General features: G+C 41.8%; 2 protein-coding genes, 1 long non-coding RNA gene and 2 other non-coding genes across 7 annotated transcripts; 4 read left to right on the top strand and 1 right to left on the bottom strand.

Annotated features, from left to right (window-relative positions):
* On the top strand, positions 1-16,755 carry Slc25a38 (solute carrier family 25 member 38). Of its 2 annotated transcripts, XM_015489463.2 has the most exons (7): positions 5-450; positions 6,671-6,792; positions 7,363-7,447; positions 9,844-10,023; positions 10,287-10,455; positions 13,710-13,876; positions 15,891-16,676. In XM_015489463.2, the coding sequence occupies exons 1-7, from the start codon at positions 382-384 to the stop codon at positions 16,011-16,013; spliced, it is 915 nt and encodes a 304-aa protein (XP_015344949.1). In that variant the 5' UTR covers positions 5-381; the 3' UTR covers positions 16,014-16,676. The 2 variants fall into 2 exon arrangements, with proteins under 2 accessions (XP_048651500.1, XP_015344949.1); XM_048795543.1 differs by lacking the exon at positions 13,710-13,876 and having other exon boundaries at positions 1-450; positions 15,891-16,755.
* Positions 15,833-19,974, bottom strand: LOC125613829. The gene is made up of 2 exons (XR_007344426.1): positions 19,831-19,974; positions 15,833-16,108 (listed from the first exon to the last, which is right to left on the bottom strand). It is a non-coding gene; the product is annotated as an uncharacterized LOC125613829 (long non-coding RNA).
* A 66-nt stretch (positions 19,975-20,040) lies between these two features.
* Positions 20,041-24,488, top strand: Rpsa (ribosomal protein SA). 2 transcript variants are annotated; one of them, XM_015489462.2, is made up of 7 exons: positions 20,041-20,144; positions 21,071-21,237; positions 22,029-22,147; positions 23,023-23,268; positions 23,645-23,773; positions 23,881-24,046; positions 24,306-24,488. In XM_015489462.2, the coding sequence occupies exons 2-7, from the start codon at positions 21,105-21,107 to the stop codon at positions 24,398-24,400; spliced, it is 888 nt and encodes a 295-aa protein (XP_015344948.1). In that variant the 5' UTR covers positions 20,041-20,144; positions 21,071-21,104; the 3' UTR covers positions 24,401-24,488. The 2 variants fall into 2 exon arrangements, with proteins under 2 accessions (XP_015344948.1, XP_048651501.1); XM_048795544.1 differs by lacking the exon at positions 20,041-20,144 and having other exon boundaries at positions 21,069-21,237.
* LOC125613849 lies at positions 21,726-21,875 on the top strand. The gene has a single exon (XR_007344445.1). It is a non-coding gene; the product is annotated as a small nucleolar RNA SNORA62/SNORA6 family (small nucleolar RNA).
* On the top strand, positions 23,322-23,471 carry LOC125613850. Its single transcript, XR_007344446.1, has one exon. It is a non-coding gene; the product is annotated as a small nucleolar RNA SNORA62/SNORA6 family (small nucleolar RNA).
* Positions 24,489-26,535: the final 2,047 nt, after the last annotated feature.

Below are 26,535 nucleotides of genomic sequence, written 5' to 3'. Positions count from 1 at the left end.
AGCACCCGGAAGGGAAATCTTTCCGCCGTGCCTTTCCATTGGGTTCGCCTGGCTTTCTCTTCCCCGATACACGTAGGACGGTGCTCCTCTAGCGCTGCCGACTTCGGCTGGGCGTGATGGGTAAGGTAGGCTGGAGAGCCGAGTCACGCAGCCTGCGGAGCTAATGAAGAAGGGCTAGTAGCTTCCGCGCAAGGTCCGGGCGTTGGACGTAGCTGGGACGCGCAGGCCAGCCAGGTGCTGGGAGCTCTGGGCTCCTTCTTCCGGAGACCCCGACGCGTTGCCCGGCTACCGCGTCGTCTCATCTCCCTTCCACAGTCTCCAGGGCCGGGCCTCGCGGCCACCGAGGCACCCGGCCCCGAGCTCTCGCTGTTCGCCTCTCCAATGAATCAGAAGGTGCGCGCAGCGCTGCTGCCTCCCCAAGATGTCGGAGACAAGGTGGAGACACTTATGGTGAGGAGCCTGCGAGAAGGGAAGGAAGGGGTTCCGAGGCCGCCAGCTCGGACGGATTCGAGGCTCTAGGGGGACCTCGGCACAGTCAGATAGCGCGCAGGATTGGGACGTGGCCGGAGTGTTAAAGTTGGGCTGTGGGATTAACGCAAGGCGGGACGGGAGGAGCTTCCGCCCAAACCCTGGGACGGGCTGGGTTGACGTCTGGGGACAGCTGCGGTATTGCAGCGGCCGGGACGAGGTGTCGGGGAGTGTGCCCGAGCGGGCCCAGCACCGTGCGCGCTACCAGAAGTTGTTCCGAGTGCGAGTCCTGGAGCGATAGATGGGAGGGCAGCCGGGCAGAGCTTTGAACCATAGCAAGGCCAGGGATCGCGCCAAGCCTGAGGAGCCGTAGTAGCCGGAGCGAGCCGTCCCAGGGTTGCTCAGGAAGCCAGTGGGCTACCGCTTAGGCTCCTCCGGGGCGCAGCCTCTTGACCAGCAGTGGCAGGCGGATTCGCGGGCGCCAAAGACGCCACGCCCCTTGCGGTCCGTACTGGCTGCAGCCTGCGAGCCGTCCAGCCGCCATTGGTGGAGGCGGAGGTGTTGGTGGGCGAGGCCGGCGGCCCCCCAGGGTGTTGTCTCCTAATCCTCGCCGGTGATTGGTGAAGGCGGGGGTGTGGCTATGCTGGGGGCGGGCCCTAGGAATTGGGTAGCTAGCTAGATGAGGTGGCTAGCTTTTTTGTTTTTTTAAAAAAATTTAAAGGCAGCCGCAGCAGCTGTACGTTCATGATTTTGAAAATCTGCTTACCTTTTTCTACCCCTCCAGCCTTCGCCTTCAGATCTGAATTGGATTTAGGATATATTTTGTAGAATAAAAAATATTTGTGGAATCATTTTGCAAACTGTTATTGTTACCTTTGTGTTTGTATTCTTTTCTCTTTTATTTGCCCTACCCTTCTCACACCGAAAAAAGAAATAAATTATTCATCTTATTTTCCATGAATAATTAGCAGTTTTTAAAAATTAAGTCTATTCTTGAAGGCTGGAGGTGTAGATCAGTGGTACAGCACATATTTAGCATGGGCAAGGCCACCAGAAAGGGGGGAGGGGAAGGGAAGGAGAGGGAGGGAAAGAGAGAGGGAGGGAGGGAAGAAAGAAAAGTCCACTCGCAAATGGTGTGCTATCTACCATTGACAAAATGTTAATTACCTGCCTTTTTTAGTTTACCTACTATCGATACTTCTGGCATATATATATTTAGCATCTAGTCTGTGTTCAAAGACCTGAAAAATTATATATATTATGGGCTTTATTAGTTTATTCAACAAATATTGAGTCAATAATATTTCCAATCTGTGCTGTGAAAAATAAAGATATTAAAAAGATAGTTTTTGTCATCCGGAGTCCAGAGGTGAAGGATTTCAGCCTTGAAACAAATTAAGTGCAATACCAGAGGGAGCCTTGGGGAAGCAGCACCAAGATAACTGCTGGAGGGAGAAGGGCTGGAGAAGGGCTGGAAGGAGCTGAGGAGGATTAACCTGTCCTGGGATGAGGCACCCTGAGCCCACTGAACTTTATCCTATGGATGTGTGCTCAAGGGATAGGCTTTGAGCATGTCACATTTTCTATTATGTGACAAGAGCCTTTCATTTATCACTGTTGAACACCTATTGTGCCCAGTTATTGAGATACCACCATGAAGAAGACAAGATAGGAGTTACCATATCTTTTGTCATGGACCCTTAGTTATAAAGGAGATGGGCATGGGTGCTGCTGCAGGAATCCTGGGGAGGGGGCATTGAACCCAGAAGCAGGGGAGTTAGGGAGCAGTAGATGAATTAGGGCAGAGAGACAATACCTCAGTTTTCTGGGGTGAGAGGAAGGTAATAGGCCTCCATTATGGCAGAGGAATTGTATTTGAGAGAGAGTGAGAGCAAGCACAAAAATGATAAAGAAGGAGCTGCATGATTCATGAAGACTTTGCAGCCCGCAGTTTGGACTTTATCCTGAGAGGAATGTAGAGCAATAAAAGGGTGTTGACTTTTAAATTTTTTTTTTTATTTCAGTAAGTACTAATGACTAATATTCTTTCTTTTTTAGTTCTAAAGATTGAGCCCAGGGGTGCTCTACCACTCCAAATCCCTAGCCATTTTTATATTTTATTTTGAGACACAGGCTCTTGCTGATTTGCTCAGGCTGGGACTATAGGCATGTGCCACCATGCCCAGGGATACTTTGTAGTTTCTAACACATTTATTGGTACTTATATTTTCAACACATTTTATTCTTTTTTAAGTTGATAACTTTTTAAAAATATTTATTTTTTAGTTGTGGTTGGACACAATACCTTTATGTTATTTATTTATTTTTATGAGGTGCTGAGGATCGAACCCAGGGCCTCGGACGTGCTAGGCCAGCGCTCTACTGCTGAGCCACAACCCCAGCCTCTTAAGTTGATAACTTAAAATTGTATAAAACATTAACTCTTTCATTGAAGGGTTTTATACCAAAAAGCACTATGGTTAGATCTGCAGTTTTGAAAGATGACTCTGGCTGCAGAGTAGAGTGTGAGTTAGCCTGTCAAAGAGATGAGGTGAAGAGATGATGGCAGTCAAGAAGGCAAGAGATGATGTATCCTGAGCCAGGATGGATACAAAACATAAATTTGAGCGCTGTTCAGGAGGTGAATTAGCAAGTGTGGAGTGTGGATGCTGCTTGGGTTTTTGGCCCAGGAAGCTGGGTAGATAAATGGCAGTGCATTCACTGGGATGGGGCATCCTAGAGGAGGAGCAAGTTGAAGGTGAGGGGTGGGGATCGTTCATATTTGGAAATATCATCAGAGGTGTGTGGGGGACATCTGAGCAAGTGACTGTGTGGGCCTGAATCTCCTGAGGGAGATGGTAAGTGAAGCCATGGGAGGGGTGTGGAAGCATGGTTCCAGGGGAAATAAAGGAGGTCTTCATTTAAGAGAGTGTCCTGAGAAGTGGGAGGAAACCATGGACACTGTTAATACCTGAAGCCCCCCAAAAAAGCATTTCAAGAGGAAATGAGTAGTGGTCAGCAGTGGTGTGTGAGTGAGCAGCCTGAATATCCTAGATTTTCACTTCAGTGGAGCATGAATTTTGAGTTTTGACCAATGGCTTCAACACCTCTGACCTAGGACACATTCACAACCTCTGTGAGCTTCAGTTTGATCTGTAAAATGGATTTAAATAGCTCCTGGGGTTGTGAGATTTACCCAGTGCTACTCTGGGAGTGGCCTGGAGGATGACTTTGCACCCTTGAGACTAGAGACTGTCAAGGAGGCCAAAAGGATGGATACATGGGGGTATATAAGGAGTTAGCACCAAAATGGAGTAACTTATGTCAAAATGAAACTAAACGGAGCCAGCAGGGTCCTCGTGCCTATTTGCCTGATAGCAAGAACGATCACGAGAGACTTTGCCAAATCTAACCACAATCTTGCAAGTAGCTTTGTTAAACACAACTTTGTTAAGGTCAATTCAATGAAGACAGATTCCTAGTAACAGCCAATACTGCCAATCAGCTAATGAATCTCCTGCAGTGAACTCTGTGACCAGTGATTCTTTTTTTTTTTAATGATTTTATTATTTTTTTTTAAAATACTAGTGATTCTTGTTTAAAACACTTTACATGGTGGACTTCCTTCTGCCTTAAAATTTTTCTCTTTGCAATAACCTCCTCCAATGGGCCTATGATCCATCATAGCACACAGATTGCATATTTGCAAATCCCCTACTCATTCCTGAATAAACTATTTCTTTTTTTCTTTTTTTAATGCAGTTCTGGGTATTGAATTGAGGACCTTGCCCATGGTAGGGAAGCACTTTACCACTGAACTATATCCCCAGCCATTTTTATTTTATTTTTGATACAGGATCTCACTAAATTGCCTTGGCTAGCCCTAAGATTCTCCTGCCTCAGCCTCCCAAGTAGCTGGAGTTATAGGTGTGTACCAACAAACTCAGTATTCTTAGAGTCCTTCTAGATTGACAGGGGGCAGACTGGGAAGACCAAGGGATCAGCCAGCAGGACATGGTCATGAAGCTGCAGGCAGAGAAAGCCTTCATGTCTTCTGGGTTTCCAGCCTGATACCTGAAGTATCCCAATATGGATCAGAGGAGAAACAGGTGTGTGTGTGTAGAACTGTTGACCAAGTTTCCATTTTGCATCTGTTGAGTTTGAGACTCTTATGAGACTGAAGGAGGAGGTGTTGAGTTAGTGGGGCCAGAGATGTGGGCGTTACTAGCATGTGTGTGAAGTTGCCCTGAGAAGGCTGCAGACAGAGGAGATAAGAGGAGCAGCAACATCTAAGTGGCAGGTCAAGGAAAAGGAGACTTTGAAGGGGAGCCAGAAACAAAGAGAAAGAAAAACCAAGACTTAGAGGAGAGGCAATCATCTGTATCAGATGCATCAGAGAATCCAGGTAAGATAAAGACAGGGACAGGACAGGAAAGAATATGCACGTCCTTGGTGAGCCCTCAGAACCACTCTAGTGAAGGATATTTAGCTAGATGGCACACTGAGCGCCCAAGGAGTGACTGGCAAAGTATGAGTTAAGCTGATATAGGGATCGGTCTGGAAAGACGGTTTTGGAGCATCAGGCAGAGAAGAGAAGCCAACAATGGAAGGCAAAGGCCCAGTGTGTGAAGCAGCAGCACTCCTTGATGCTGCAAAGCCTCAGGTAAGGCTGAGAAACACAGATCTCCTGGGATATTGGTTAGCAGAAAAGGAGGACATCTCTGGGCAAGAGGGAGTTGGGCCCATACAGACAAAATGTACACCTTTGCCAGGCATCGTGGTGCATATATCTGGAATCCCAGCAGCTAAGGAGACTGAGACAGGAGGATTATGAGTTCAGAGCCAGCCCCAGCAACTTAGTGAGACCTCAAGCAATACAACAAGACCCTGTCTCTAAATAAACATAAAAAAGGGCTGGGTATGTGGCTGAGTGGTTAAGCACTCCTGGGTTCAATCCCCATTACAAAAAAAAAAAAAAAAAAAATATATATATATATATATATATATATATCTTTGTTTGATTTTACCTATTGTCTTATCAAAACACCTGCTGTCATTTCAGGGCTATTGGAACGTGGTTGTAAACTCCAGCCTCTAATTTCTGAATTTATTTAGTCCTTCCAAGTGGTTTTCTAAGTCATTACAGTTGTAACTTGCTCATGCTGGCACTTGGGATGATCTGTCTTTTCTGTTTATATATATATGGTTTGTTTTTTTCTGTGAAACAAGTACTACATATTAGACATTTCAGTTCCTGTAAGTGATTATGTGATATGTATAATGGCAAACTGTATTTATCTTAATAGTATTTTAGGGCTACAGTAGTATAAGTGCTACTAAATGAGGGAAAAGGTCTTTTTTAGATGGAATTTGCCAAGTGTCTTCTTTAGAAAAGAGGGTTTTTTTTTTGTTTTTTTTTTAAGTGTGTTTTCACTATCATTTGTGCTGCTGGGTTCTGGGGCCCTGGAAAGAAAACACAGCGTCATACTAGCACCAGTGCTAGGAGCTGAGGCTCCTGGGCTGTGCTTGAGGGAGGTACATTTAGTCTTTGAAGGAGTTATACTCCTCCAGATGCTGCCTATAGATAATCCAGTGTGTGAGACAGTGCCAGGACTGAAGTAGAGGCAACAAACCTAGGAGTGCCTACTGGTCTATAGAGCCATCTGTCACCTCTGTAGGTCCCAGTGAGATGGGTGGGTAGAAGAAAGGGAAAGTTTTAAATGAAGGAAATTCATAGATTATACCAGAAATGGAACTTCTCATACATTGTGACTAAGCTTCAGGTTTCATTTGTTTTTGACCTGATTATATAGTATATTATAGGATGTACAGCCAAGGGAGCCTGGAAACCAAAGTTTAGAGTTAAACTCAATTGAGTTTGCTTTTCCAAAGACAAAGAGATATCTGTAATTTTTCAAGTAGGACAAAGTGTGGTTAAGTGTGGACAGTGCATGGAAATAGACATGTTGCTCAGTCTGTTTGCTCAGGGAGTAAAATTATTAGCAACACTAAGACCATAGGAATAGCTCTTGTAGGGCACAATATCCTCAGCAACATTCCTGTGTTATGAATTTGCGGCCATGTGTTTCTCTTATCTAATATATAAAGATGAGGCACCAGCCTGGAGTTACTGGCCCAGCCGTGGAGAAAGGTACATAATGTGCTAGCAGAGCTGCTGACACAATGCTCTCTTGTTCTGCAGTTACATCCAGTGATCAAGGCTTTCCTGTGTGGCTCTATCAGTGGGACCTGCTCTACCCTCCTTTTCCAGCCCCTGGATCTCCTTAAAACACGAATGCAGACTCTCCAGCCCTCAGACCACGGGTAGGGCCTGCTGCTCCACATTTCACTGAGGAACTCGGCTCCATTTCTCAGGCACTGGATCATCTTTCCAGTTAAATCAACCTCCATTCTGTTGGATGCTCAAGGAGAAGCACTGCTGTGTTTCGTATATAGTGTTTTCAGTGAATATACATTTTTTTTATATTTGATGTTTCTTGTTCATTAAGTGGGATTCTTTCCTGTGCAGCTCCAGAGAATCTGCCTCAGTGATATTTGCATTTTATTGTGCTAGCTCGTGATCATAACTGTACTGCTTGATAGGGGGTGGTTTTCTACAAATAACATCAGTTGTGTCTGTTTTGTGCTATATGGAGCTCAGCACTATGGGAAATATATAAAGTGTATTTAAAATGGGAGGTTATTCCATCTGTGAATGGACAGATGAACATTTGTCAAACCAGAAACACGTGGGAAGTCCAGAGTAATTCTATGATGCATTGTAGGGATTCCTAAGTGTTTTAGGAAAGAGTAAATACAAAATCTTTGAGTGGAGATTTTTTTTTATAAGGAAGTGATTTAAGTGACCTTTCCTCTTCTTTTGTCTGCCCTCAGGTCCAGACGTGTTGGCATGTTGGCTGTATTCTTGAAGGTGGTTCGCACTGAGAGTCTTTGGGGCCTTTGGAAAGGGATGTCCCCTGTAAGCCACCTTCTGGGTCTGGGTTCTTTTGCAGTACTTTACTTTGATAACCAGTCATGTCTCATGTACCTCACCAGCTCCTTAGGAAGTGATGGGAGTATAGTGGTTTCCCCTTATCTGTGGTTTTACATTCTGTGGGTTCAGTCAATCCCAATCCAAAAATATTAAATTCCAGAGGGGAACAATTTATAAATTTTAAATTGTGCACTGTTCTGAGTAGTGTGATGAAATATCACACTGTTCACTGCCCAGCCCTATAGGTGAATCACCCATTTTTATAGTCACTTAGTAGCTATGTCAGGAATCAGATTGACTGTTGGGGAATCAGTGCTTATGTTTAAGTAACCCTATGTGCTTAATAATGGCCCCCAAATGCAAGAGCAATGATGCTAGCAATTAGGATATGCCAATGAGAAGCTGTAAAGTTCTTCCTTTAAGTGAAAAGGTAAAAGTTCTTGAGTTAATAAGCAAAGAAAAAAAAAGCGTATGCTGAGGTTGCTAACAGCTATGGCAAAAGTGAATATTCTATCTGTGAAGTTGGGAAGAAGGAAAAAAATTCATTCTAGTTTTGCTGTCACACTTCAAACTGCAAAGTTACAGACACAGTGTGTGAGAAGTACTTAGTGCAGATTGAAAAGGCATTAAATTTGTGAGTGGAAGATATGAAAAAAAAACATGCTCTAATTGATAACAGTATGTTGCACCAGAACGCACTGAACCTAGAGGAAGACTTCGGCAAAGTGTCCCCTGTGATGAATGATAGCAAGCCATTTACTGAAAGTAAGAGGTGGTTACATGGATTTAGAGATAGGTTTGGACTGAAAAATGTAAGACTTACCCGAGAGGTTGTATCTGCTGATGAAATTGCTGCCACATTTCTGGCAGAGTTGAAGAAGTTCATTAAGGAGAAAGCAAGTCTTCAATTTGATGAAGCCAGGCTCTCCTATAAGAAGTTGATCTGTATTCATGAAAGTGTAGAAGAGGCACCATGGCATAAATCATGGAAGGATGTGCTTGATGGGGTGGAAGAACATATTGAAGGCCATGAAGATGTGTTAACAAATGAGGAATTGGAAACACTTGTTGAGTCATGAACAGAGGAAGAAGAAGAGGAAGAAACTGAAGCAGAGCCAACAACATGGATATTATTAAAATTTGCTGAAGTGTTTTGAATTGCACAGACATTAAAGGACAAAATTATGGAGAGAACACAGCATTAAAGTCACCCAGATCATCACCAAGAGATGACGGCCACTGAAGCAACACTTGGATGAGTGAGAAAGAGATAACTCTTGAATACAGTGTTCTTCCAAAAGATTTTGGCAAAAAGCCCTTCAACTATCAAAGCTCCCCAACCATTGATATCATCTGCTTCTGACATTCAGCCATCGAGGTTGGTGGCTCTATGATCCTCCTTCTGACCTGTTGTCAGAACGCCAGTAGTAGCCTCATACTGTTTCATTCATCTCACTTCATCTCACGAGGTAGGCGTTGTCATCTATTACCACAAGAAGAAGGGTGAGTACTATGTAAGCTGTATTGAGGGGGGGGGGAGAGAGAGAGAGACAGACCACAGTCATATAATTTTTATTACAGTGTTATAATTGTATTTTTATTAATTACTGTGTCTAATTTATAAATGAAGCTTTATCATAGTTATGTATATACAATTCAGGAAAAAACATACTGTTTGTAGAGTTTGGTACTATCCACTGTTTCAGGCATCCAGTGGGAGTCTTAGAACATATCCTCCACAGATAAGAGGGGACTACTGCACTTCCCACCCATCTCTTGTACTGTCACTAACTTCTGTTTGAGGGCTCAAGGAAATATTGCACCTGTATACCTTGGGTATGATTTGTTAGTGTAGCACAGTCTGCAGCAGAAATAGCTGACCCACCTCCTCCCTCTGCCTGCCTTTCAGTGTATTCTTGCCCCTTACCACTTCATTGAAAGTGGGCTGGAACCTCACACCTGTATTTCTTTCCCTAATGGCTTTTACTAGCCCTAAGGACTTCCTTTGCTAGGATTGCCAAGGTGTTAATACTTACCCCAACCCACACAGTCCTCAACCACTGAATAATGGGTTGATGTTTAAACTTCACCCTCTCCCCTCCGATGGAGGACTAATTCTGAGGTGTGTTCTTCACTGGTTCCCAGAGTTCCCCAAAAGGACTGAGTTGCCCACAGCTGTAACTGCTTTTGTAGTTCATCCTTTATTAGCTGCCATCTCTCCTGTCTCTCTTACCCACTTCCTGTTGGTGTTTTCTCTGCACCTTCAATAAACTACTTGCATGCAAATCATCTTGGGATCTTCTGGGGAAACCCAGCTAAGACAGTATCTAATGGTGTTGGCTCTTTGATTTCATTGTTCTTCCCTCTGGCCTTTTCTGCAGTCCATCGTGAGATGTGTCCCTGGCGTTGGAATTTACTTTGGCACTCTCTACTTTTTGAAGCAGTATTTCTTGCGAGGCCATCCCCCTACTCCCCTGGAATCGATCATGCTGGGTATGAGCTCTCGCTCTGTTGCAGGGGTCTGCATGTCACCTATCACAGTGATCAAGACACGCTATGAGGTGAGTTTGATAGCTCTAGGACTTCAGGGTTGGTACACAGAGCCACTGGGTTCTTGGGAAGTGACTAGTGTCAACTCTTGATTTATAGTCCAACTTGGAGTTGGATGTGGTCACAGAACTCATTTGTGTAGGCAGGCCAAGCCATGTGTGAGCTAGAGCCCATTAGTGCCTTGGTGACGCTGAATAACCTGAAAAGTCAGCTGGGGTCACTGCTCCAGTGCAAGACCTCTATATCTGTCACTGGATCTGTGCTCCCTTTGCAGAGTGGAAAATACGGCTATGAGAGCATCTACGCAGCTCTGAGAAGCATCTACCGCAGTGAGGGACACCGAGGCCTGTTCAGCGGCCTGTCAGCAACTCTCCTTCGTGATGCACCCTTTTCAGGAATTTACCTGATGTTTTACAGCCAGACCAAAAGCCTAGTGCTCCATGGTAAGGATAAAGGAAGGTGTGGTGGAAAAGAGGTATCCCTGAGACATTGGGTTCTTGCTGTTTTATTTGTTATTCTTTTGTTATTCTTACCAGTTTTAGGATCTGAGCCATACTAAGATTGTGTCCAGTTTGGGGCTGAGTGCTGGGCCACAAAGGTGGGTGTGACAGACTTGGCCATTGCCCTTTGGAGTTTATATGCTCTTCAATCAAAGAGTACTGATGCTACTATAATTTGGCAGATTGGGGTGGACTGGGTAAGGAATAACATGTGTTTTGCAGAGGTTCTGTAATAGTACATCCCAAAACAATACATTGTAAAATTCCTGTGTCCCATCCAAGGCCTCCTAGATGAGAAACTTTGGGGTACAAACCTGTGAGGTGTATCTTTTTAGAAGACTTATTGTGATTCAAGTTTGAAGGAAAAAAAAAATTATTTTCATCCTTGCTGTGTTTCTAGTTAATGTTGTTTTGAGCCCTCCCTTTGGGTAGAGGTAAAGCTGCCAAATCTGAGTTTCAGTTAGGCCCACCTCACCAGTAAGCTTATATTGGACTAGATGTGGGTGAAATCTGTAAGTTGTAAACATCCACCCAAGCAGAGCAAGATGTAGAAAGTTGTTCTGTAGAATGCACCTGCATTCAGTAAAGTGTCTGTGGCTAATTAGGGAAACTGGAATGCCTACCATCCAGACTGGTGATCTGCTGCAGTTAGAATGCTTTGGGAGGTTAGCTGTCTCTCCCCAAGCCGCAGGAGGTGTGACCCTGCAGGTCACAGCTTTATTTTATAACAGAAAATTAAGGCAATAAAGCATGGAAGTGAATTTTTGTTTGTTTGTTTGTTTGTGTGAGGGATTGAACCCAGGGCCTTGTGCTTGTACTCTATCACTGAGCTACATCCATAGTCCCTGGAAGTGTATTTCCCCCCTTTTTATTGGCACATTATAATTATACATATCAGCAGAATTTGTTATATATTCATACATGCACACAATAAAACAGTATAATTTGATCAATTTTATTCTCCAGTATCTCCCCTTCCTCCCTCCCCTGTTCCCCTTCTACTTATTCTACTGGTCTCCCTTCTATTTTTTTTAAATTTGTTTTAATTAGTTATACATGACAGTAGAATGCATTTTGACACATTTTACACAAATGGAGCACAACTTTTCATTTCTCTGGCTGTACTTGGTGCAGAGTCACACCCGTGGTGTAATCATACATGTATATAGGGTAAAATGTCTGTCACATTCTACCTTTCTTCACGTCCCTCCCTCCTCTTAATCCTCTCTGCACAATCCAAAGTTCCTTTATTCTTCTGCTATTACCACTACGGATCAGCATCTGCTTATCAGAATACATTTGGTCTTTGTTTTTTGGGGATTAGTTTATTTCACTTAGCATGATGTTCTATAGTTCCATCCATTTACCTACAAATGCCATAATTTCATTTTTCTTTAAGGCTGAGCAATATTCCATTGTGTATGTGTACCACATATTCTTTATCTATTCATCTGTTGAAGGGCACCTAGGTTGGTTCCATAGTTTAGCAATTGTGAATTGAGCTCCTATGAACATTGATGTGACTGCATTACTGTAGTATGCTGATTTTAAGTCCTTTGGGTATAGACTGAGGAGAGGGATAGTGGGTCAAATGGTGGTTCCAATCCAAGTTTTCTGAGGAATATCCATATTGCTTTCCAAAGTGGTTGCATCAATTTTCAGTCCCATCGGCAATGTGTGAGTGTGCCTTTTCCCCCATATCCTTGCCAACACTCTTTATTGCTTGTATTCTTGATAATTGCCTTTCTGACTGGAGTTTTGATTTGCTTTTCTCTAATTGCTAGAGATGATGAACATTTTTCTATATGTTTGTTGATCGATTATATTTCTTCTGTTAAGTGCTTGTTCGTTCCTTAGCCTATTTATTGATTGGGTTGTTTTTTTGGTGTTATGTTTTTTGAGTTCTTTATATATCCTGGAGATTAGTGCTCTATCCAAGGTGCTTGTGGTAAAGATTTTTTTCCCATTCTGTAGGTTCTCTCTTCACATTATTGATTATTTCCTTTGCTAAGAAGAAACTCTTTAGTTTGAATATATCCCATTTATTGATTCTTAATTTTATTTCTTGTACTTTAGGAGTCTTGTTAAGGAAGTAAGGTCCTAAGCTGATATGATGAAGATTTGGGCCTACTTTTTCTTCTATGAGGTACAGGTCTCTGTGCCTAAGTCTTGGATCCAATTTGAGTTGATTTTTGTACAGGATGAGAGAGTTTTATTTCATTTTGTTACACATGGATTTCCAGTTTTCCCAGAACCATTTGTTAGATAAACTGTCTTTTCTCCACTGTATGTTTTTGGTGCCTTTGTCTAGTATGAGGTAGCTGTATTTATGAGGGTTTGTCTCTGTGTCTTCTATTTTGCATTGGTCTACATGTCTATTTTGGTGCCAATATCACGCCTGGAAGTGTATTTTTTAATTTTCAATCCATCCTAAAATTTTTTAAATTGGGTATTTAGAAATAATGTTAAACCTATGAGAAAGGCCACAAGAACAATACAATATATAAATCTGTAAATCTTTTGAGAGTAAGTTGTAGACATGACTCATCTTTACCCTTAAATATCTCAGTGTGTATTTCCTAAGAACAAGGACAGGCCCTCATGTAACCATCTATTTTTTCAAATTCAAGAAGTTTAATACAGGTAAAATTCTTGAACACATAGTCCATATTCTGATTTCTCTAATCATTCCAGTAGTGTACTTTGTAGTAATTTTTATTTCCAAGAATAGAGGCCAGTTGGTATACCTAAATTTGGGTTTATATAGTGTGTTTTTTCAGTGATTAGATTTAGTTATTTATTTTTAGCAAGTGGACCAAGGATATGATACAGTTTTTATATCAGGAGGCACATGACATTGTGCTTGATCCATTATGGATAACTTGTATCACTTGGATATTAGTTACACCTTTTTCTTTTTAATATTTTTTAGTTGTTGGTGAGCCTTTATTTTATTTATTTATATACGGTGCTAAGAATCAAACCCAGTGCCTCACACATGCTAGGCAAGTGCTCTTCCACTGAGCTACAACCCAAGCCCATTAGTTGCACCTTCAAATATTTAATCCTTAAACTTGTTTGAATCTACATCTTTCTGAATTTTGGGAAGAATGAAGGGACAACTTACACTGAGTTTTATCTGATAAATCTGATAAGTATGAGATATGTAATTCCATGTTATGTGTGTTCTCTTTCAGACCAGTTGGATGCAGTCTTTATTCCTGTCATAAATTTCAGCTGTGGGATATTTGCTGGTATTCTGGCCTCCCTGGTAACTCAACCTGCAGATGTTATCAAGACCCACATGCAGCTCTCCCCAGTGAAGTTTCGGTGGATAGGCCAAGCAGTAACTATCATTTTCAAAGTAAGACCATAGAATGAGTATAGTTTCTTGTAGTGGATAAGGATCTCTCTCTAAAGCAGTAGTTCTTGTCCTTCATTCATTTGGAATCATTTGAGAAGCTTTTAGAAATCTGCATTCCCATGTCAAAATCTAGGCCAAAGATATCAGCGATCTGGTGGAAGGGCAGTATCAGAACTATTTTTTTAGGGGCTTGGGGTGTAGCTCAGTAGTAGAGCATGTGCTTAGCATGTATAAGACTGTGGGCTCAACTCCAGCACCAAAAGAAAAAAAAAATCAGAAAAGTTTTGTTTAAAGGTCCCAGTAATCCCAGTGTGCTGCCAAGGTTGAGAACCATAAAAGCTTATGTGTTTTTGTTTTTGTTTTGAGGGGAGGGGCACCTATATTAGGATCCCCTGTTCATCAACATGCAGATTGTTTGACTATAGCCCAGATCTGCTGAACAGGACGTCTGGGTGGTCTCAGTACTCTAATTAAGGACATAGGAAAAAAGATAGTCAGAAAAGAAGCATACATATTATGTTCTAGCTGTTTGGTCTAATACAAATGGTACTGAAAATAAAATGTTATAAAAGATATAAAAGGCACTAAAGCACTATTTAAAAACCAGTGGATTGGCCGTTTTGGAACACAGTACTGTTATCACACACCAGATATTCGTGTTAAAAATAAATGTGAATTTGTGACTCTAATACTGCTCATACCATTTAGGCTGTCTGCTTTCTTATTCTCTGTACATAAAGTCATGAAGTACAACAATAATATATTTTTCAATATATGTGAAATTGCAAATCATTTCAGGTTATGAGGGAGAAAGAAGAGGTGTTTTGCTAGGTGCAGAGGTACATGCCTCCCAGCGGTTTAGGAGGCTAAGGCAGGAGGATCAGGAGTTCAAAGCCAGACTCAGCAAAAGCAAGGCACTAAGCAATTCAGTGAGACCCTGTCTCTAAATAAAATACAAAATAGGGATGGGGATGTGGCTCAGTGGTTGAGTGCCCCTGAGTTCAGTCCCTGTTACCCCCTAAAAAAAATGAAGAGGTGTTTTGCCTTTAATTCTTATACAGATAGGGTATAAACCAGGAGCACACAGTGAATTACACAAAAAGTACTCCCTCCTGATAGACAAATGCTAAGAAGCCTACTCTTCCTTCAGCCTGTATCCAGGATCCAGGTTTGGCAAACAAACCTTGGCATGGATTTCATCTGCTACTTGGGGCTCAGTGCTTCTGTGTAGTATACAGACTATACAACTATACACAATAATCTTGCATGATATAGGGGGCCTGTGAGTGTTGCTCATGGTAGAGAGCATGCTTAACATGTACAAGTCTGGATTCAGTACCTAGCACCCCTCACTCAAAAACATAAAACAAAAAGATTTTTAAGAAATTCTCTTAGATAGAACAGGCTTAAATTAAAGCCTAGCAGGTATGCAAAATGATTTTTTTTTTTTCTTCTTCTGTTACCAGGGATTAAATCCAGGGCTGCTTCATGCTGAGCTACATCCCTAGCCCTTTTTATTTTTTATTTGGGGACAGGATCTTGCCAAGTTGTTGAGGCTGGCCTTGATATGCATCTTTCTGCCTCAGTCTCCTGAATTGCTGGAATTACAGGCATGCACCATCACAGCTGGTCAAAAAACATTTTTTAAAGTTCATTAGTTATCTTTTTTTTCCTTTTGTGGTGGTAGTGGAGTACCAGGGATTGAATACAGGGGCACTCAACCACTGAGGCACATCCCCAGCCCTGTTTGTATTTTATTTAGAGTCAGTATCTCACTGAATTGCTTAGTACCTCGCTTTTGCTGAGGCTGGCTTTGAACTCGTGATCCTCTTGCCTCAGCCTCTTAAGCCACTAGGATTACAGGTGTGTACCACTGGGTCTTATTCATAGATATGGCATATACTTTAGAAACTAAGACTCAGAAACAAGGTAACAGAGACTCTCTGGTGCCAGATGGATAGTTAATTATATTACTACTTTATTTCTGGAGTTTTGACATTTATTTTCATCATAGGACCATGGGTTGCGTGGCTTCTTTCAAGGCAGTGTCCCCCGGGCCCTCCGCAGAACTCTGATGGCAGCAATGGCATGGACGGTCTATGAAGAGATGATGGCCAAAATGGGCCTAAAGTCCTGATAAGAGAGGACCAGGAAAGGGTGGAATCTGCTGTCCTGCTTGGTTCCTGTCAAGCACTGCTTTATCTCAGCATCTGGAGTCTGGTGAAGTCCTACCTGGAAAGCCAGGAAGAAACATGTTTGCCTTCAGTCCCCCATTGAAGGAGACCTGCCTGGAGGCTTCAGATTCCCAGAAAAGGAGTCACCAATGCACAACACAGCCCACTAAAAAGTTGGGACAGAGGTTCGTATATCCTGCAAACTACTTGAAAGACATTTCCAGAGAGATGTCTGCCAGGTGGTTCTGCTTTAGCCACCTGCCTACACTACAGCTCCTTGAGCATGTGCCGGGGCAAGGAGTCATAATCCGGAGAAGCTGTAGGCCTCCTTCCATGTCTAAGGAGCTCTACATGGGGAAGACTAGATCTGAGAAGAGACATAGTGATGTCTACCAGGTGAAGACTATCTGAAGTATACCAGGTGTAAGAAGAAAATATTTCATTTATTTGGTTCCTAATCATCTTCTCAGAGGCTCTGGAGAATGGGGATAGTAACTTCCTAGTCTCTAAACATCCAAAGAAAAATTTTTGGTGTTGGCCCCCGTACTGTTTCAACTGTAAGCTGTTCTGGCCTTTTTCCACAACTAAAGTTTGGATTAATAAAGTAATATTCTTTATCTTTGAAAGCTGTTTGTAAAATTTAAATAGTATATTTATCATTCTGTTTGAAAATAATAAATTAGTTCTAGGGTGGTTGTTAACTTACATAGGTCATTAAAACCTAATTTTTAAAAAATAACCTTGTTTTACATATTATACAATTCATCCATTTCAAGTATACAATTCAGTGATTTTCAGTAACTTTACTGAATGGTGTAGCCATCACCATAAATTAGTTGTGAACATTTTCATTCCCTAGTAAGATCTCTCATACATTCATAATTAGTCTTCATTTCCATCCCCAGCCTACCACTCATCTACTTTCTGTCTATAAATTCACCTTTTCTGGACGCTTCATATAATAATAAATAATGAAGTCTGTTGTATTTAGCTTCTTTCCACTTAGTATGTTTTTTGAGGTTGATTCATGGTGTGACATGTTTGATTCTTTATTCTTTTTTATGCCCAAATAACATTCTATTGTATGCATGTATGGTTGACCTACAGTGTACATGGAGATTTTATGCAGGCCCTCCCATGGATGGTCAACTTCCTTACATAGGATGGCATAATATTTGCATATAACCTACATCATCTTCCCTTATATTTTAAATCATCTCCAAATTACTCATAATTTATTTCAAATGTAATGTAAATACTTTGGAACTAGTTGACACACTGCATTGTTCAAGGAATAATGACAAGAAGAGTGTATACATGTTCAGTACAAATATAAGTTTTTTTTGTTTTAACCTTTTTAATCACATTTTAGTTGAGTTTACACACATGTAACTCTAGGACCAGCCAGGCAACTGTGCTTTATTAATCCATTCTTGAATTGATGAATGTTTGGGTTAATTTCACTTTGAAGCTGTTGTAAATAATGCTGCCATGAATATTCATGTACAAGTGTTGGGATTTTTTTTTCATTTTTCTTGAGCATATACTTAGGAGTGGAATTACTAGACCAAATGGTAAATGTTTAATACTTTGGGAAGTTTTCAAAAACTGTTTTCCAAAGCAGCTGCACCATTTTACATTACCAGCAGGAGTGTGTAGAAATTCCAGGTTCTCCACATCCCCTTCAACACTTGTTACTGTCCCCTTTTACTGGGGCTATCCAAGTATTTTCTTTCAAATTTAGAAGAGTCATTGCTTTATCCAAGGAGCAGACAGAGTTGTGTGGTCTTGTGGTTATCTTGGGTTCTGATCCACATAGCACTTCACTTAGACATATTGAAATTATGCCTAGGAAATGGGAATAGTTAATATTTTCTACCTCCTAGGGTGGTAGTGAGGGTTGAGTGAGTAAATGTTTCTAGAACATTGTATTAGTTTCATAGGGTTGTATCAACAAATTAACCATAAGCTGGATCACCAAAACAACATAAGTTGTTTCAGTTCTGGAGATAAAGCAGAGCATTTACTTCATGCTCTCTTGAAAGTTCTGGAGAACCATTTCTGTCTGTTCTTCTGGTGATTGATGGCAATCCTTGGTGTTCCTGGGTTTACACATGCATCACTCTGATCCCCTACCTCTGTCTTCATATGTTTTCTTCTCTGGGTATGTCTCTCCATGTCCAAATATCTCTCTTAAGGACTCCAGTCATCCAGACCCAGGACCTCATTTTAGCATAAAGACCCTACTTCCAAAAAAGTTCACATCCACAGCTACTATAGATTAGAACTCCAACATGTATTTTGGGGGCATGCTTCATCCCATAGCATAAATATATTTAATGATTTATAAGTTTACAATAAGTTTATACTTTAAGTTTTAAATTAAAACTGTGCTATTTAAAATAATTTGGGTAGGACTATGGGAGAGCATAAAGCAGTTCCTGGCTTCATAGTGGCACCCAAACCACCAGTGTGGTGATCTCCATGTTGTGAGTCCTGTGCTGGGAGAAGCACTTAAGATGTGAAGGCAAGTTAGAGAGTAGCTATCTCTTAAACTTGGGACATGGTAGCTGTTCCATGTCCTCAGGATCTCTTCAGTCTCCTTTGACCCTTGAGGCCAGAGAACCTGTAGGTGAGGCCCCTTGGGGAAGATGGGCAGAGATGAATCTGGATGTATGGACTTCCCCATGTGGATTTGCTGCCTTACACCTGGTGAATTTCAGTCACTGGAGCTCTGGGGTAGTGTTTCATTTTGCTTTGAGGGGGTGGGAGTGCAAATAAACAGAAGAAATAGCTTAATTTTCTCCAAACATGAAATAAGACTGAAATTTACTGGAAATCCTTATTCCAGTGGCAAGTGGTCCTAGAACACATTCCAAGCCCCAAGGATAACTCACCTTTCCTCTCTTCTCATGTCTCATGGGATTGAAGCTCAGAAATGAAGTGACTAGGAGTTCCATCTGGCATTGGAAACTTTGCCCATTGCCCTGTATTGTTTTGTTTCAATTTGAAAACCTGTGTTCCTCATTGAAAAAAAATTAATATACTAGAAAAAGAGGGGGCAGGGAAAGCCAATGCCCTTACATCATATGTGGTCCTCAGGTTAACTTCACATAGAATTATCTGGGAGTTATTTGTAAAATAAACAAAAATTAAAAAAAAAAAATCTGGGGTTGGGCACTATACATTTAAAAACTCTCCAAATAGATTCTAAGTGCAAACAGGGTTGAGATCTGCTGTATTATTAATAATTTAAATTTTGTTATTTCTTTATGGTAATCTTTTAGTAGCACAGGACTTAAACCTTCATAATTATCCTCATCCTAAAAATTATTTTTGGTATCACAGCACATAACTTCATTATTTTTTAAATATTTTTTTTTAGTTGTCATTGGACCTTTATTGATACACAGTGCTGACAGTTGAACCCCAGTGCCTCACACTAAGCAAGTGCTCTGCCACTGAGTCCAAGTTTCATTATTTTTAAGTGGCTGCATGGTATTGTATTGGATGGAATAAATCTTTATTAACGGCCTACAGATAGAAACTGCATTTCTGTGTGTGTGTGTGTGTGGGGGGGGGTCTACCAAAAACTAACAATCTCATGTGTACAGTCTTTTTTCGGGAAAACTTTCCGTAAGTGAACACTTGAAATCTGAATTACATGCTGATAATAGTTCCTCCAGGTTTTGTTTACTAAACACTTAGGCTTGATGTGGTGCACATACTGTCCTACATTACAATAAGAGAAACTCAGACGACGAAACGGCCCAAGTTCACCTGCGACTCGGTAAGACGGTCACACACTAGGTCCGCGGCCGCGTCCCAGCGCTCCAGCAAGCATTCTTGACAGGCTGTCGCAGGAGCCCGGTTAAACCCGAAATTCAACCTCTCGGTTAAAATAGTCTGCGCTTGCGCTGTGAGTCCGCCTTCCGGAGCGGGAAGTCGCGTCCCAGCGTCGCTCCGCTCCGCCCGCCCTCCTTCCGCTTGATTTTCTTTGCCATTGGTTGATGATGGGCTATATAAGAACGTCATTTCCGGCTGCCTGTCCTTTCCGCGCTACCCAGGGAGGGATCCATACGGCGTTGTTCTTGGTGCGTTTCTTTTGGGGGTTCCTGGCGCTCTCTTAATCAGCCTGAACCAGTTTCCTATGCAGATAAAGGGCGCGAAAACTAAAATGAAGGCCCGTGGGGCCTGGGCCGCCTTCCGTCGGCGTGCTCTGCCTCAGGCCTGCGGCCCACACGTGGCTAGGCTCCCGGGCCGAGATACGGACCATGGCGTGAGTGGGCTGGGTCCCTTCGCCCCCCCAATGGCAGTAAACCGAGACCCAAGGGGCGATCTACACCACCTGCTTGGCTGTAGTGTTTTCTGTTAGCGCCTTGCGGGTCAGGAATTAAAATTCTTAGCAAGGTTTTCGGAAACTAGTGATGGCTTGGGGAAGTAAATTCCTAAACTTAGGGTTACAACCTTCTGGGGGAAAAAAACCTGTTAAGCTTGGCATATGCTCAAACATGGCGGCTCTTTTCACATCTAGTTACCTTTGTCCATAACTTTGCTTTATTCTTGTGTACCTTGAGAATCGTTAAATTTAGTTAGCTGGTTTTTAAATTACTTTGGTATTTTGTGATCCACGCTACTTTTCTTTACCAGATTTGATATGCTGGGCGTGGTGGCTCACGCCTGCAAATCCAGCGCCTCCAATGACTGAGGCAAGAGAATTGCAAGTGAGTTTCTAACTCAAAAAAGACTGGGTAGATAACTGAGTGGTGAGCGCCTCTGGGTTCAATTACCGGTACCAAAAAAGAGTTAATTTGCTGTAACTCTTAGTATGCTGTGCGCCCGTTAATTTTCTGTCTTGTTCTTTCATTACCTTGTAAGCTCAGTACCTGACACTGTAGAAGATGAAATTTGGTTGCATTTAAACTTGAAGTTTAAATGGAGCCACCCCTATTGCTGGTATAGTTAGAAAGCAATCCTCTTTCACTTCATTCACACTAGATTGTTAACATTTTTCTTTCAGATTCCCGTCGTAACTTTAAAGGGAAACTGTCACAATGTCCGGAGCCCTTGATGTCCTGCAAATGAAGGAGGAGGATGTCCTCAAATTCCTTGCAGCAGGAACCCACTTAGGTGGCACCAACCTTGATTTCCAGATGGAACAGTATATCTACAAAAGGAAAAGCGATGGTCAGTTACTGCTTTAATTTTTTGTTATTTTAGCTGTAAGTACAAGTTTTGATTATGCCTTCTCATGGATAGTACTAAGGGTTTTGGTGGTGGGGGGAGAAAATATTTTTGAATTCTAGAGGGAAGACTATTTATATCTTAGGTTTGGGGATTTGAAAAGATGTGAAATGTCAAGTACCTTATTTCCTATATTTCCTCCTACTTAAAGGTTTATTTAACTGAATTCTAAGAAGAAAGTACAGCAAAGGGTGGGGATAAGCAACTTTGCTTGGAAACAGAAGGAAAGATAGGTTATGATAACAACCTGGAGTAAAAGATTTAAGCTTGGGAGTGCAGTGCTGTAACTGAGATGTAGAATGAGTATGTTATCAATGGAGATAGAAAAGGAAGAGTGGCTAGAGGGCCTGGAAGTGGGTAAGAATTTAGAGAGGAGCCCAGGGGTCCAAAGATTTCTACAGAAGAAGAGAAAGAAAAAGATGGACTTTGCCAGTGCACACTATTAAAGCTCAGGGTGGAGGCCAGTCTTGGCCAGTGAACTTCTGAGTGTCGGAAGTGTGCTACATCAATGGCAGGATTTTCGCTAACACCAGTAGAGTTTATCTCTATGACTGGAGTTGATAGTACTCACTGCCACATACACTCACATTTATCAAAGAATGTGCTATTTGCATAGCCAGTTCACATGTTTTTAAAAGATCCATCTGGGGGTTTAGCTCTGGTGGAGTGTATATTTAATCTTACTCCAGGCTGTGGATTTAATCCCTAGTACAAAAAAAAATGTTCTCATCTAGGCATCTACATCATAAATCTGAAGAGGACCTGGGAGAAGCTTCTGCTGGCAGCTCGTGCCATTGTTGCCATTGAAAACCCTGCTGATGTCAGTGTCATATCCTCTAGGAATACTGGCCAGGTATGTGCAACAGTGCTTAATTTTTATGGAAACAAAATAGACAATTATTTCTGGAAGTTCTTTAAGGATTTTATACACTCCAAATATTTACAGATTTGAGTTATTCCTATAGAACGAACTAAGGGACTGCTCTTGCTTGTTTTCAGCAAAAATTTACCAAGCATATCTAGCCTGGTCCTGACATGCTAGATCTGTGGGATATGGCAGAAAAATAAATCTGGGACTGGTTACTGATCCCAGGGCTACCACTACTAGCCTCTTACAGAAGCATCTTATGTCAATCTGCCTACCATTGCTTTGTGTAACATAGACTCCTGTGCTATGTGGACGTTGCCATTTCATGCAGGTAATAGTCTCTGGAGGAGAATAAGAAAGGGAGGGTAAAGAAAGGTGGTAATGTACTTTTCTTCACATTGGGTGACTGATTAAATTTGACCAGACCTCAGAAATGTGTATTAGGTGCCAAACTGTTCTGTTAGGTGTATGCATTTCTCATAGCTAGTTCCTTTAAGCGAGAAACTTAAAGGCACGTGAATACCTTATCCAAGTCACTGACAAAGTGATTTACCTGGTATTTGAAATCAGGCAGTATAGTTCTATAGCTACCAGAAGTAGTGGAGGAAGTGAGGTTGAGTGGGAAGAGCATTTCAGGTAGGACATGTAAGGAAGGACCTGAAAAGACTTTTCAGTTAACCCAGAATTGTTAGATGCTTTTACGAAAGGGTGATACTTTCTTTCATTTTTAAGAAAAGGCTGTTTTGAAGCTCCCAACTAAATGGGCTGGTTTATGTGACTACAGAATTGACGGATGGTGTGTGGTATTATGAAACCATTCCTGGAGTACTTATTGCTAATTCTTCCTTTAATTCTAACAGCGGGCTGTGCTGAAGTTTGCTGCTGCGACTGGAGCCACCCCTATTGCTGGCCGCTTCACTCCTGGAACCTTCACTAACCAGATCCAGGCAGCTTTCCGGGAGCCACGTCTTCTGGTGGTTACTGATCCCAGGGCTGACCACCAGCCTCTTACAGAAGCATCCTATGTCAATCTGCCTACCATTGCTTTGTGTAACACAGACTCTCCTCTGCGCTATGTGGACATTGCCATTCCATGCAACAACAAGGTAACAACTTTACAGTTTGTAAATGAATGCTGTAGAAAAGAATGGGAAATTCCTATGCACATTGTTAGAGCTTGGAGTTGAGGCCATTAACTGGCTGGTGAACTCTCAAGTGTAGGTAGTGTGCTACATGAGGGGCAAGTTTTTTCGCTAACACTCCATTCTGACCCAGTGAGTGGAGTTTGATAGTAATCCTTGCTACAAGTAAACTGTTAATGTATAATAGCGAAGAGAGATGATATTTGGAAAGCAGCCTGTGTTTTCGTGATGACTTTTGGTACCAAGGGGCCTAAATGATATGGGCCAGGTAAAGTGAACAGGGAATTGCTTGCCATTTGGGGTTGAATAGATGTCAACTAATAACCCAGCATACTTGCAGGGAGCTCATTCTGTGGGTCTGATGTGGTGGATGCTGGCCCGAGAAGTTCTGCGCATGCGTGGCACCATTTCTCGTGAGCACCCATGGGAGGTTATGCCTGATCTATACTTCTACAGAGATCCTGAAGAGGTAAGCTTCTACAAAAGGCTGTCACATGAGCATTGGGCTACGTTGGTGTGTGCTTCTTGGAAACTAAATATGTTGGTTCTTCTAAACTTCAATATGTATATTACCAGATTGAAAAGGAAGAGCAGGCTGCTGCTGAAAAGGCTGTGACCAAGGAGGAATTTCAGGGTGAATGGACTGCTCCAGCTCCTGAGTTCACTGCTACTCAACCTGAGGTTGCAGACTGGTCTGAAGGTGTGCAGGTGCCCTCTGTGCCTATCCAGCAGTTCCCTACTGGTATGTATCCAGGGAACTTTTAAATTTTTAATCTCAGGAAATTATGCTAGCATTAAGAGGTTTTAATTAGTGTGCTTATCTACAAATAACCTTGCTGTTGAATTCAAGTGTTTTTGGAATATGTTAGCCTTAGTCTTTGTCTTTGGTATATTATGTGAAAGAAGGCCATGAGTATCTGATAGATGGGTTGTTGGGCAGAGTGGGGATAGTAGTACTTTTGGGGACAGAGCTAATGGCTTTTTGGTATTTTTCTTAACAGAAGACTGGAGTGCCCAGCCAGCCACTGAAGACTGGTCTGCAGCTCCCACTGCTCAGGCCACTGAGTGGGTAGGAACAACAACCGAGTGGTCTTGAGTTGTTCTGCAGTCACACATTAATAAGCAAGGTGGAAATAAGGAGAATAAGCACCAATTTACGGAGAATAAACAACCAATTTCTAAAAGTTTTGTCTATTTCAGTTTAATTCTAGATCAAACTGTTTAAGATTCTCTTAACACCTTTTGCTGGGAGTTTTTCTGAATTTTCTATTACAAGAAACGTGTCCTGAAAGTGGACTTCCACCATCATTTATATTGATAAAATTTTTGAGAACCAAGATAGTAAATTAGTTTTCACTGCTTACCTTGCTGTTTACAATTTGTGCACAAGTGACTGTGGCATCTGCATACCTGTGTTGGGCAAACTTGGGGTTTAGTCTTACTGCTGGAATCCATGAAGGGGCCATGATCTTCCCAACACTGAGAGACATTTGCTTTTACCTCATCAGTTTGCCTACAGGCTGTGGTGGGGAATGTTTGTATTATGCTTTCTTATGTATTTCTATATTCATATGTTGTCTTCTTGAGGAATTTATAAAACGTTCATGTGACTACATTTCTAGGACCCCTTCTCATGGTGCTGAGGCCGTGAGGGAACTGGACCCCTCCATGCATAAGCTCTGCATAACAGATCAGTCTGCTGTATGCCTGGCTGGGGGTTTTAAGTATGAAGGGTGCTCAAATTTGATTTCTGGAACCACAAATAGCATTACCAGTCAAGGAAAGGCCTGTGGGAAGGGTAGCCCAAGTACATTGGAGTGGGTGCCAAGAGCTCTACCCAGGATGTGGTATCAGCAAATTATGATTGGAGGTGGTTGAAGAAGAGGCCCATCTACAATGCTAACTATGGTATATAGGGCCTGGCAACAGTGAACATGAACAAAGTACATCAACACGGTGACTTGCCTGAATCTTAGAACCTTGGACAAAGGAAGCATTACAGAAAATTATTCATAATATGTGATTCCAATTGAAAAAAGTTAAAAATGGGTAAAGGCAAGCTATATTCTTTATAGAGATGTCTCCCTTGGTCTCAAATAATGAAATGTCTAATTTTGGGGTAAAAAGCAAAATAAAATATTCAACAAAATTCATTCAAAAAACTTAATATGTGGAAGATAAAATGTTTAAATATCAACTTTACAACATATGAATGTCTCTCATCCCACAGACTTACCTTACAATATGCTATTGCCACTACCCCATAGGTAGAATCTATGTCCTCTCCCTGTTAACCTGAGTATAACTTTGCTTCTCTTAATAAGAGACAGTGGAAGTTCTATGTGATTTCCAAGGGATAGAGCATAAAAGTGCCATTCCCTTTTTTCTGGATCACTTGGGACATGTCTTCTTGGAAACTGAGCAGAGATCTACACGAAGACCAAAGTCCCCAGTCCCTGGTCAGATCCCAGCTGAACTCCCTGCCAAGGGTCAGCACTAACTTGCTGGCTAAGTGAGTGATGTGTATTGGAAGTGTTGTCCAGTCTCAATTCAAGCCATCTCGGCTGATGCCATGTGGAACACATGCAAGTCATTCCTGTCAAACAACAACACTTATTTTTCTCTCTCTCACAAATATACAATTTGTGTGAGAGAGAAATAAGTGTTGTTGCTTTAATCAATTTAACTTTAGGAGAAGTTAACTGAAGAATAGATAAGACATGCCTACTGTCACTTTAATCATACCAATGAACTTTTATTGGGCAATGCAATTGGACAAGATAACTAATTATGTATACTACAGCCAACTAGCTTCTCCCCTTAGAATTTACAATAAGCATTATTCATGGTATTATAGAAAAGTAAACTCTCAAACTTTTGTAATATGACTACTCAACAATATATGCTGAAAACTAACCCTGTGTCCTGGGAACATGGGATCTGATGGAGCTAGAAACCTTCCCCATCCTCCAGGACCTTACTCTGTAACTTGGAGAGAGACAGACAAATAGGTATTTGTCAAATGAAGGTGATCAAAAGGGTCACCAAACAGCATTAACATCATTTGAGATTAAAAATGTAAATTGACTATAGGAAAGATGCCAAGTTCTCATATAATTTCTAAGCTGGCTCCAGAACAAATTCCAGTGAGAAGTCTTCAAGCATGTTTTGAGCAATGACAGCATTGCTAGTATTCACATGTGAATCCTCTGAAGAGCAATGTTGCTTTGC

The sequence above is a fragment of the Marmota marmota genome, unplaced genomic scaffold (genome assembly GCF_001458135.2).
Source record: "Marmota marmota marmota unplaced genomic scaffold, marMar, whole genome shotgun sequence".
NCBI lineage: Eukaryota > Metazoa > Chordata > Mammalia > Rodentia > Sciuridae > Marmota > Marmota marmota.
The sequence above is the reverse complement of the archived record's forward strand: the minus strand, read 5'-3'. Positions and strand labels throughout refer to the sequence as shown.